The sequence below is a fragment of the Aythya fuligula genome, chromosome 4, assembly GCF_009819795.1.
Source record: "Aythya fuligula isolate bAytFul2 chromosome 4, bAytFul2.pri, whole genome shotgun sequence".
NCBI lineage: Eukaryota > Metazoa > Chordata > Aves > Anseriformes > Anatidae > Aythya > Aythya fuligula.
Genome location: NC_045562.1, coordinates 49133915 through 49146165, shown reverse-complemented (window position 1 = coordinate 49146165; position 12251 = coordinate 49133915). Strand labels below are relative to the sequence as shown.

The 12251-nt window shown below is 48.5% G+C and overlaps 2 protein-coding genes across 6 annotated transcripts in view; one reads left to right on the top strand and one right to left on the bottom strand.

The window, feature by feature from the left end:
• Positions 1–5589, bottom strand: part of SCFD2 (sec1 family domain containing 2) — a 189370-nt gene extending 183781 nt beyond the window's left edge. Inside the window, exon 1 of the mRNA XM_032186590.1 lies at positions 4860–5589. Within this exon, the coding sequence (XP_032042481.1) occupies positions 4860–5589 (730 nt within the window). The remainder of the gene's footprint in view (positions 1–4859) is intronic.
• A 2757-nt stretch (positions 5590–8346) lies between these two features.
• Positions 8347–12251, top strand: part of FIP1L1 (factor interacting with PAPOLA and CPSF1) — a 44177-nt gene continuing 40272 nt past the window's right edge. For 3 of the 5 annotated variants that reach the window (XM_032185999.1, XM_032185998.1, XM_032185997.1), the window contains exons 1-3: positions 8347–8588; positions 9149–9188; positions 11587–11644. In XM_032185999.1, the coding sequence (XP_032041890.1) occupies positions 8507–8588; positions 9149–9188; positions 11587–11644 (180 nt within the window). In that variant the 5' untranslated portion in view covers positions 8347–8506. The remainder of the gene's footprint in view (positions 8589–9148; positions 9189–11586; positions 11645–12251) is intronic. The other 2 variants (XM_032186000.1, XM_032186001.1) reach the window with 2 other exon arrangements.

Here is a 12251-nt window from a genome sequence, read left to right as displayed (position 1 = left end):
ATTTCTGCAATGGCTGAAGTTTAAAGTATTGATAACATTTTCAGAAGATTCATTTAGAAGACATAATTTAGATTTAGCTTTACAGCTATTAGATACTCACTAATTTAGCACTTTTATATGCAAAATCCTTTACTCACCATAAGAAAATTTTAAAGTGAGATTTGCAAAGGTTACTAAAGAAGCAGGCAAACAAAAGAATTAAATATACATGCACACATGCAAACTACACTTTTCTACCTAAACTAATACGGCTGTGCTTAAAAGGGCTGCATGCAAGCTGCATACATAGCTAAACAGACAGGCAGGCATAACATTAACATAAACAAATCACCAACCACATGCTACCATCAAGGTCCTCTCTCCTACATAGACTGAGGGCAACACAGGTGAAACCAACATGAAATGACTAAAAGAGAGGAAGTTGGCATGTTCCTTTGATTCACCTGAACACAGGTGCTGTTCCTTCTCTTCACCAACTCTGAACGCAGGCACTACAAGCAACTTGAAAATTGTTAAGCCTGTGAGCCAAGCCCAAGAAAAACATGATGCATGCTATGGATGAGAGTTGGAGAAGGGAAATAGAAACTGTGTGGCCTTTAAGTCAGGACGAAGTCCAAGGTATTTGTATTCTGCAAGCTTAGCTATGCTACCATCAGACCAGGCTGGACACCAGTGTTATCTTGGTATTGTTCTTCTGGCTTTACCCAGAGAAGTAACAGAGACTTCTGAACCCACCTTTGAGGGGCAGTAAGAAGAATTTTGGGGTTTGGCTCCCTAACCATTCTCATTTTTGATCCTTTCCAAAAGCAAGGATGACAAGGGAAGAGAAGTAAACTCAAGCTGCATGCTGGCAGTGCCTGCAGCTGCAGAAGGCGAGGAAGGCACATGTGTCCAGCATGTGGTGCTAGTGGAACAGGGACACCTGGCCGCTCAGCTGGATCAATTACCAGTTTGTTTCACCAGAGGCTGTTGTAGTCAATCAGAACGACAGCAACTTTCCTTTCTACCATCCCCAGCCAGTTTCAGACCACTGAACTGCAGATGAGATGAGCCGGGTTGTCTTCGCAGCTCGCTGAGCCATCTCCTCTCCAAAACCCCCAGGTTCCTCTCACGAGGTCAGAGGACCTCATCAGCCACACTGCACCTATCAGCGCCCGCATGGGAAGCAGATGGCAATCCTTTAAACCTTCACTCCCCAAAGAAAGGGAAGCAATGCCTCCTTCTCCACACTCACCTCACACGAGTGATGTTTAGCTAGACAAGACGCCGAACAAAGCTAGCGACACCTCAAATCCAAGTAAAACCTCATTCATTGGAAGTGGTTCCTGTCCTCCCTCCCCATCACTGCAAGGAGGGTCAACAGGGTGCTCAGCAGCTTCTTATGACCAACAGGGTTCAAGGCAGCTGGCAGCTGTAACGCTGCCAACCCACACACATACCAGGTGTGAAAGTGGCCCGGAGAGGTTATCTGACCAACGCACCAGGAATCCACAGGCCTGGCTAATACCCAAGCCCTGAGGATAGAGGCAATCTGACAGAGTGAGCTTTTCTAATTTTACTTCATCTTCTCACAAGGGTTACAAACTGAAACAAGCGACCTTTGATGCGAGTTGCAGCTGGCACAATTGCCAAAGTCAACCAACTGTATCGTGAACTCAAAACCCCCCAAAGCCCAGATGACATGCACACAAAAATATTTTCCTAAGCCCGCTACCAGCCCTATAACACACCATTCATACTCAAATTCTTTGGGTCTCCCGCTGACTCCACTGTCTGGTAGAGAAAAAAAGAAGCATACTCAAGGTGCAATTGCTGCTCCTTTATGTCACAGGAAGCCTTGGAAGTCACTCACCAAACACGATTTATCCTACAGAGGTGCTGCTCACTAGCCAACAAGGAAGACTTTACACTGAAGAACTTCTGTGGGAAGTTCCTGTGATGCAACTTTCTTGGTCACTACATCATCTCGGTGAGAATAGGGTTTAAAATATCAGAAAGCAGAAAATATCCACACCATTCTCTTGAAAGAAGCTGGACACTTGAAGTCACAGTTCCAAAGCTCTGTAATGTTTTTTAAACCAGCATTTGCTTAAGCTTAGTTCAACAGTGCTGGAAAAGAGCGTGCATGCTCCTGGGAACCAATCTGTGAGCATTCAAGGCAAACTAGAGCATCCTTCTGCCTCAGCAAAATAGAGAACTACATTCTCCTTTATACAGAGGAACATCAAAATATTCTCTTACTTGTCCCACTACTGAATCCTGGGACACACACACCAGTATACCACCCCGTAGTCCCATGGTAGGAGCCTGCAGCCAAGCGCAGCAGCATCAGTGCTGCCACAAACATACAACGGGTTCCCCATCTCTCACAGTTACTGGACATATGCAAAGAGTAGTAAATTGGGAGCCAAGAAACGCCCAAGTATCTGCTTAAGGCTCAGATAATTCTCAAGTCCCCTGCACTGACCAGGCACCTGCAGTTGTCTTTCAATATGCAAAACTCTCTCCAGTAGTTTGCTTATCTCTGTGAAGCTACCGCAACACATTTCACATCTGAAGCATTAAAAATCTGTTACAAAAAGTCATGGGCCCGCCTTACAATTACAGAATCTTTACAAACCACATCAGAGCAGAGTCTGCACGCTGACCCACAGTGCCATGTTTACAGCACTTGAACATTTTCAGCTGCCATCAGTCCCCACAGCTGAAGCCTACAACCTCAAGTAACCATAATTGTTTTAACATTGGCCGCCTCCTGCGCCAAAACCCCAACCTCCTTCATAAGAGGGGGACTACTGTACTTCACAGACCTCAGGATTTATGCTTCCAAGGCCTCACCCTATGCAGCAAGGAAAAATAAAACATTTTTTTGTTTCATTTAAGACAACAGGAGCATCAATCCACCAATGCATCAACTTGGAAGATGCCGCAATCAGAAAGTGTGTGAGTAAAGCAGTCCAAATCAGTAACATGACAGATAGAAGGAAAGAAAAGATACCACAGAGAAGTGAAAACCAACAGTCTGAAACAAGAGTAATCAAAAAGAGCTATTAATTAGAACCAGGCTTTAACCAGAAAGAGACGGGCCTGCATTAGCCTTCACTTATATTACTCTTCACTCTTTTGTTACGCAGTATGGCAAGGGAGGCACATCATGGCTCTCTAATCACTGTGGCTGCTCTGTACCTACATGTCATGGATGGTGCTGAGCTCTGCTCTTTATACCTGTTAAAAGGCTGAACGCATTACAGCCAGCGCAAGGTGTGATGGAAAGCTGCTGCCTGGCTGGTAGCAAGGAGTTAGTTAGGCCCGAGCTCGCAGCTTTGCATGGCTGTGGGGAAAAGGTCCCGTGATTCTGACCAATACACGTAAAGGTGCCTGGGGAAGACTGAAGTGCTGCTGCTGTACTGAAATACCTCTTCCAGACAAGCTGCAGTGACACTCACGTGAGAGGTATTAATCAAAACTGCATTAACTACACAGTCTGGCAAGCTAGAAAAATGTTTCATAAAAGGTATGAATGCTGGCAAGGCGGTGACTGAGAAACCTACAAAAGGAACATGGGGTTAGAATATAATATCACAAGGCAAACATCTCGCGATGCAAATATCAGAGAAGAAAAATGAAGGGGAATTAAGGTACCAGAGTTAGCTCTGACCTTACTTAACCAGTACAATTTATTAGAGCCCCACTCGAGTTGGAGGATTTATTCTGCTTCTTAAAGCAGAAGTTACGAACTTTAAAACAGGCAGGCAAACCGAAGCAGCACTACGCATGCACACAGACCAGGCACAGCACCAGTGGCAAAGTTTTAGACAATCAGAATTCAAGCAGTGAAGACGATTCAGAAACATGTGCTGCATGTGCAATACAGCGCCATGCACTTGCTACAGGTCAAGTGGCAAAACTTTGACCTCTATTAGTTATTACAGATGATGCAAACAGAACCTGCCTGCACACACTGCAACAGCAGCAGGCCCATAAGCAGTGCAATGGAGCAAGTGAACGCAGCTGCTCCTGTAAAAATTATTCTGAGCTTCCTGTTTTGTCTGAAACATGATTATTCCACAAGTGAGAGCCCGATATAAACTTCTGCCGGGCCACTGGCCCTGCATCTTGCTGGCAACTCATCTATTCACACTTCCCCTTTTTGCCCTTCTGATATCACATCTTACCAGCTTAAAACACTACCTGATTCACTATGTTTACAGGTTTATTATAGCACTAAATAGCCACTTTCCAGCAGTTTCTCAGTAGACTTACACCACTCTCTGTACTCCTCAATTTTTGCATGAGTTCTGCATTAATTTGCAGTATTAAATTTACCATGTTTCATTCTTACGCTTTTACTTCCTGAAGTGTTTTACGAAATGTTCTGTATTGTTTTCACTGAAATGTTTTCCGAGCTGGATGCCTGCTGTGTGCCATTGCCATCACTCAAAAAGTATAATGCACAGCATCCAGTAATGTATATGTGTATATATGTGAACTCTTTGAGGTGTATAGGTAAGCATATGTGTAGGTGTGTATCTGCTTGGACAGGTACAATGCTGTGGGTGACAGGAACGATACGTTGGCACATGCCTTGCAGCAATCCACAGGGCACAAGCCGAGCCCAGCGGCACATTTCCTTCACACCATGGAATGACACAGGCCTCGCTAAGGTCTCTGATTTGCAACAAGGCAGAAGGGCCAAAAACAGCCCTGCAGAGCCTTCTGCTTTGCTCTTGGTTTCCACAACCTGCTGTGGGGCAACGATGGGCGTGCGACCACCTGTGACGGTGCACGCAGGAGAGGACTCGTGCAGAAAGAAGCCTTTAGGTGCGGCGAGCTGTGTGCGCAGCGCTCGGCCTCCTTACCGGCGAGGTCCAAGGTCCTGTCCACGAAGACGACGGCAGCCCTGTTTGTGGCCATCCTCCTCCTGTTCCTGGCCGGGGCGCAGCTCGCCAGCTCGGCGGCGAGCAGCCTGCTGAGGCTCCCCACGGCGAAGCACTCCTCCCGCAGCCCCATGGCGCCCAGCAGGGCGTCCAGCTCCCCCACCAGCACCCTCCCCGCCGCCCGCAGCTCCCCGGGCAGCGCCCCCAGCCCCGGCTCCCCGGGGCCGCCCTGCCGGGGGCCGCCGGCGGGCGGGACGATGCCGGCCGATGCGGGCAGGAGCCCGAGCTCCGCCGCCAGCGGCACCAGCAGCGGCGCCCCCCGCAGCACCACCTCGGCGCGGCCGCCGGGGCCCATCCAGCGCCGCAGGCTCTCCTCGGGCTCGCCGCCCTCCGCCTCCCCGGCGCAGAGCAGGGCGCAGCAGCGCACGGAGCCCGTCTCCAGCACGGCACGGACGGCGGCGGCCGCCCAGCCCCGCAGCGGCCCGCTCAGCACGAAGACAGCGCGGGGACAGGCAGCCCCCGCCGCTGCAGCCCCCTCGGCTGGGGGCAGCGGCTTCACGGCCAGCGCCCCCGCCGCCAGCAGCTCGCCCGCGCCGCCGCCGCCCCAGTGCAGCGCCTCGGCGGCCGCCGCGTCCAAATAAACGACGGCGCCGCGAGCACGGGCGAGGACGGGCTCCCAGGCCTGGCGGCACAGCCGCGGCAGCGCCGCCATGGCGCAGGGACCGGGGAGGGGGGGGGAAGGAGCGGTAGCGGCAGCGGCGGCGCTGCTGACAGCCACAACGCCGCGCACGTGGCCGGCCGGCGCCGCGGGTTGACGTGGCGGCCCTGGGCTGGCTGCCCCGGAGCGGGGCGGGGAGGCGCCGCGCCGCCCCTCAGGGCCGGGCCTGCTGAGCGGGGAAGGGGCAGGGTGATTACAGCTACAGCAGGCGACAAAGGAGGAGGGGTTAATAAATGATGTTAATTAAGGAGTTTGTGTGCTGCCTGAGCTGCTCTTCGTAGAACAGAATCGTAGAATGACTAAGTTTGGAAAAGACCTCCAAGATCATCTGGTCCAACCATCCCCCTACCACCACTATCACCCACCAAACGACATCCCTCAGCACCACGTCCAACCTTTCCCTAAACACCTCCAGGGACAGTGACTCCACCACCTCCCATCCCAATGCCTGACTGCTCCTTCTGAGAATAAATGTCTCCTTATTTACAACCTGAACCTCCCCTGGCAAAACTTGAGGCCATTCCCTCTGGTCCTATCACAAGTTACCTGCAAGAAGAGGCCAATCCCCAGCTCCCCACAGCTTCCTTTCAGGGAGTTGTAGAGAGCAATAAGGTCTGCCCTGAGCCTCCTCCAGACTAAACAACCCCAGCTCCCTCAGCCACTCCTCACAGGACTTGTGCTTTAGGCCCCTCACCAGCTTTGTAGCCCCTCCTCTCTGGACACATTCCAGGGCCTCAATGTCCTTCTTGGATTGAGAGGCCCAAAACTCAACACAGGACTCGAGGTACTTCTTAGGTCAAGTGCTTCTTAAGTCTCTTGCTGGTTTTGTGGCACTGGGGAGCACAGCTAACATGGGATTGCTAAATTTCCAGTCATTAAATTAAATTCCTCCCACCTGCTCCACACAGTCTCCTGCCCTGATGCTCTTCCCTCCTCCAAACAGACTCACCTGTGTGCTGTTCCAAACCCAATTAGGCCATACAACTGCAGGATACTAAAAATATGTAAATTAATACCCTTCTGGACTAATTTGATTAGAAAAATGAATACCAAGAAAGGATGGTAACAGTGAGACACGGGGACCCTGGGTCTATACCCAAGCTAAACTATTTTCCTCTCAGATTGAATGATTTCAGAGCTTATGTATCTGAACTTTTACTTTATGCTTGAGTACCACGGACAAAGTCTAGATATACTTAATCTTGTCGTACTCTTTAGGTTTATCATATGATTCCTAATTTCTTTCAGCTACATGGTCAAAAAAGCAGGTACTCTTTTAAGAAAACAAATAGCTTTTTACTTGTGTTGATGCTCTTGTTGCTTTTTTTTTTTTCCCCTCAAGATTTTATGTTCTGCATCTCTCTTGATTTCTCTTTCTGTTGTTTCCCACAAAACTATTTTCTTTCACTTTTCTTGAATCTGCATAATCAAAGGAAAAAAAATACAGAGTTCTACTCCTTCCTTTAATGTAAGGCTAACATCAGTAGTGTATTAAATGACCAAGTAAACAAAACAGGAATTAAAACAAAAATACAGATGTCTCATAAGAAGTATCGTAACACACATTTGCTTTGCGATAAGTAAGCGTCTACAAATGTTTTTTGGGGGCCAAAAACATCTCTGTTGATGCCATGGGTATACATATATTAAAAAAAATATATAAATTACATGATAAAAACCCTGTTCCATGATAATTGCACCCTATTATTCACAACCTGTACATGGCATCCAAACATGTAAAATTAACTTCAGGGAAAAAAAAAAAAATCTCATTTGAGAAGGTATTTTATTCACATGAATTTCGGTGAAATGTCATGCTACATATGAAACTCTAAAACAAAGTTCTCTATGCAGGCAATTCAAAGAATAAGCTCTCCCCTAGTTTTGGTATGCTTATAATATAGTCAAGCTGTCTAGTCTGTTCTTCACAGGCTGTCCTGCTGTGAAAAAGGGTCCTTTTTTTAGTTTCCACAACCATCCTAAGGTGCTGAATGCTCCATTTGTACACAAAACTGGTCAAAACTTGTTTTCACAGTTGTTGGTACTTATATTTTATAATTAATCTTGAAGCTGTTAAGCAGCACTCACAGATGGAAAGCGCGAACATCAATACAAATGGCTTGCTGCTTCCCACTGCTTTTAAAATAGGGCAATTTCTTCACGAAACGCACAGCTACACGCTGGGACGTTTTGTCGCAGCTCGCTATATTTAGGCCTGTCAGAGTGTAACGCTCATAAAGCCAGACGCTTTGCGGAGGGAATACAAGCTACGAGGAGCTGCTAAGCCTAAAACACCACTGAGAGAGCCGCTGAGGCGAGTGCTGGGCAGCACAGGCAGCACCGTGAGCTTATCCCGTGGTTACTCTCCCCCTTGCAGCTGCTAGAAGGAGCGAGACACCGCGAAGCAAGGATGCTCGGCCACGTCCTGCCTCTGGAGCACGGCCAGGAGGTCCCCGAGCACCACAGCACCGAGCAGCCGGGGGAGCGCTGGGGGCTGGCGAGCAGCGGGAGGCGAGGGGCGGCGGGGACAGCGCCGAGGTGAGTGCGGGCGGGCGGCGGGGCCGGGCCCGGGCGGGCCTCCGCGGAGCCGGCAGCGCCGCGCACCCAGCGGGCTCCGCACCGGCCCCGGCCGGGCCGCCCCCCGCATGCCCGTGCCCAGGGCGCCGCGGGGCCGGGCCGGGCCCGCTTCCTGTGCGTGTCACTCACTCGGCGGGGGAGGGGAAGCGCCGAGCAGGCGGCGGCGGCGGCGGGGACGGCGGGACAGGGCCGGGCCGCTCCGCTCCTCGCTCGCACCCCCCCCCCCAGCACCCACCCCGCGGCCGTGCTGCCCAGCGGGGGCGGCGAGGAGGAGGCCGCCGCCCCGCAGCCCCCGCTACCGGACGCCGGCGCTGGCGCCCCGCGGGCGGCGGCCATGTCTACCGGCGAGGTGGAGCGGCTGGCGGCGGACCTCGGCGGGGGCGCCGGGGACGAGGAGGAGGAGTGGCTCTACGGCGGTACGGACCCCCGGCACCCCCGGACCCGCGGCCCGGCTCCCCGGCCCTCATATCCCGGCTCTCTGCCCGCCCCCCGGCACCACCACCACCATGCAGGCTAGGCCGCGGCGTGCTCCGCCTCGCCAGGCCGCCCCGCGGCCCTGCTCCCCCCCCCCCTTCCCTCAGCGCCCTTTAAAAGGGTCCCCGTGGCCGCTCAGTCCCCTCCTCCCGGCCGGCCCCTCCACGGCTGGGGCTGTGCTGGGGCCTCCGCACCTGTGGAGCGCTGCCAGGGCTCCCCCCACCCCCCCCGCCAGGGTCTGGGCGCTGCCGTGGCCAGGCCGGCTGGAAACGGGCTGAGGGAGGTTTGTGGGGGACTTCAGGGCCTTCAGGCGGTGGGCAAGGCCGGGGGTGAAGCGCCGAGGTGGAGCTGTCAGTGTGGGGGTCTGCCTGCCCGCCCGGGGGGTGCCACAGCACCCTCTGAGGGGGTCTCGGGGGGTGCTGGGGGGTGAAGAGGGGTCTGCATGGCAAGGTGCCTGCTCTGGGCTTTTATTCACGCCTCCTGTGTTTCTTCTGTCTCGTAGATGAAAATGAAGCAGAGAGGCCAGAAGAAGAAAAATCTAGGTGAGTATTTTCCCAGCTGGAAACCCTGTAGTGTGGCTGCGCATAAGCTGTATTTGCAGTACTCTTCTTCTTCAAAGTCCACGGTGCCTGAACACTCGCACTGATGTCTTTAAAAATCTCCCTAAGGTGGTACGTGTTGTCTGCTGGAATGACTTGGCTTTTCTGTCAAATGGCTTTCCCTGGGAGATTGTGATACTTGATACCAATGTGTTTGTAACTTTCAGCTGTGTGTGGATGTTGTCCTACATGGATACTTCATGGACACTACATGAATATCAGCATTTCCTTACAAAACATCAGCAGTTTTTTTAACTTTTATAATCATTGTTTGTTTCTAGATGATTTCAAATTAAGAATAAAAGACAGCCTGTCTCCCCCCAAAAGTTTTCAGTATATTTGTAAAAAGAAGAATCCAAGGAAGCGGTGAGGTTACCGGCCAGTTTGATGTGCAGGTCCCATAACACATTTTTTTTGATTGGTATACAAGTCTTTGAAAGAAAGTTAGAAAAAGCTTTGAAAGTATTTAGGGAAGCCTGCTTGATTTATGAGGAACTGTGTGAGAAAAAGCACAAAGATGTTCCTTTGAAAGTCTAGCGAGGTTGGTTGGTGGAGTTTGGTAACGGGGACTGAGTGGAGTGGGAGTTGGTATTTCACACTGAATGAGAGAAGTCTCACTATAAACTATGAAAACTGCAGATTGCAAAAGTAAGTTAAAATTAAATAAATAAAGGGGAAGCCAGCTCAAGAACACACGCATTGTTATTTTGTATAGATGCCTCCTGAGTCAGCAGAGATTTTTTCACTGAGAACTGTTGGGCTTAGCAACCCTTGTTGGACTTTGTGTCCATAAGCTTGCTCAGTTGCTTTTTTTGAACTGATGGAGATTTTTGACAGGCACATTACTGCGGTAATGCCTTCCACTAATGGACTGCGTATGATACCATTTTGGAACTGCTACTAGATGCAGTATTTGATTTCCATTGATTCCTGTAGTATAAGAAACAGAATTGTTTCCTGTTCACCCTTTTCCACGTCACTCAAAATTTGTTGCAGACCTCTGTTGCATTCGCTCTGAACCATCTCTTTTCTAGGATAAGGACTGACTTAACTTGCTCCTTATTTGGATGCTATTCCATATGATTTGATTCCTTGTGCTTGGTTGTCTTTTTACTGACCTGATACCTTTGGGCAGTAGTACTACACCTTTTGTCAGTAGTACTGTTAAGAAAATTATTCATATGGCAAACAAAATGATTCTTAGTGGTGTTTCACTCTAGATTCTGGGCAATAGAATCTGTCTAGGTTGTTCACCTTGGTATGTAGTTAAGGACTGGAAAGAGGAATAAATTGTGGCTTATGTTTCTTACGGGCTGTGTTTGGAATTCTGGAGGCATGGCAGCAGTTTCGCTATTAAAAGGTTTGGTCTCTTGCCTCTCAGTTTTGGCATTCTTCATACGTAAAAATAGTGAGGTTTTATTCAGGTTTGTTAGCTAGCCTGTCATCTTACCGGGTGATGAAATTACATGGTTAACCCTGAGTCCCAGGGCTGTGCCTGCGTTGGGTTGGGTTTTGGTGTAACACTCATGAGTGGGTCTTTTGCCAACAGATGGTAGGATCAAAATAATTCTCTGCCTTCCAGTTCATCTTTAATAAAAGCTGTCAGTTGCTCACTCCTTTGCAGAGTCCAAAAATACATTGTCAGTGAAAGAATATTGTTTTTAAATGGCTTCCTGCTTACACTGCTGTTTGTGATGCAACGTTTGAACAGAGTTAAAGGAACTGTGGAAAGTAAAATATTGCTGTGTCAGAAAGAGCAGTAGGTAAGCGTCTAGTGAGACAACTCATTTGCATGAATTTGACAGTGCTGGTCATTTTAAATGAACCAGTAGTTTTAAAATTTTTATGGTTTTCCATCTTCAGTTAAAACCTAATCAAATTCATTTTTGAATTGTAGCCATTCTTGTTGGTAGAAGAAAATCTTACAGTGCAGATGTGGAAATTTCAACTCAGTGCTACCTTATCTATGGGTATTGAAGTGTATTTTTCCATTATGTCTTTGAAAAGTGTCAGTCTGCAGGGGAAAAAGCCCACCTGTTATTCTCCCTCCACATGTTATGGAATATTTCACTTTGATTTCAAAAGAGGATCCAGGTATAGCACCATATTGCTTTAAAGTATTCCATAAACATCCAGTTCATGTGATTTCTGGGAGCCAAATGTTAGTCTGCTAATATAAAGTTATTTTCTTTGAGAATTGTTTTCAAATTAATGCAGAAGATAAGTTGAACCTTTTCTGTTCTCCAGAATGATGTATCAGTGCTTTTTCACCATTAGTTGGTGCGTGGAATAATGTGAATAAATAACTAGTTTGATTTTTTCCTGTTTGTTTTTGTTTAAGTGTTCCTCCCCCACCTGGAAGTGAAGAAGAAGCCGCAGAAAATGGCGTTGCGAAAACGGTATTTTAAATGTGTATTTGATATACTGCTGCAATTTGTTTTGATTTAATGGGTAATCATAATTTGGCTGGGACTTATATTTAAATGAGTTAGTGTAAGTATATGCATTGGACTTTTTTTTTTTTTGTGAAAGGTGTTTGACACTATCTGCAGAAACCCTGTAAAATCTAATAAGCTAGAAAATCCGATTTCCAGATCCAGTCCACTATTCAAAACTAACTTACAGAAAATAAATAAACGGTACCTCCATTTTTTTTTTTAGGAAAAAAATGGTGCTTCAAGACAGCTGTCTTCTTCCAAAGGCATCTGTTTGAAAGAGATACACTATTTTTCCTCACTGATAGAAAAATAAAATCCTCTGGTCATTTTTCTTTCTTGAACATGATAACAAACATTAGCAGAATATGTGAAAATATGGCTCAAAAGATGAATGATAAGTGCCTTTTAGAGGCAACATAGCAGACTTGTTTGGTGGCAGTCTTCGAAGTTCAGTATGTTAGTCTGTCTTACACTTTCAGTGTTATGATGAGGGAAAGGGCCGAGAAGTGAGATTTACGGTTGCAAAGTTGATAAAAGGCCTCAGTTTACTGTGAATGGGAATGACTTA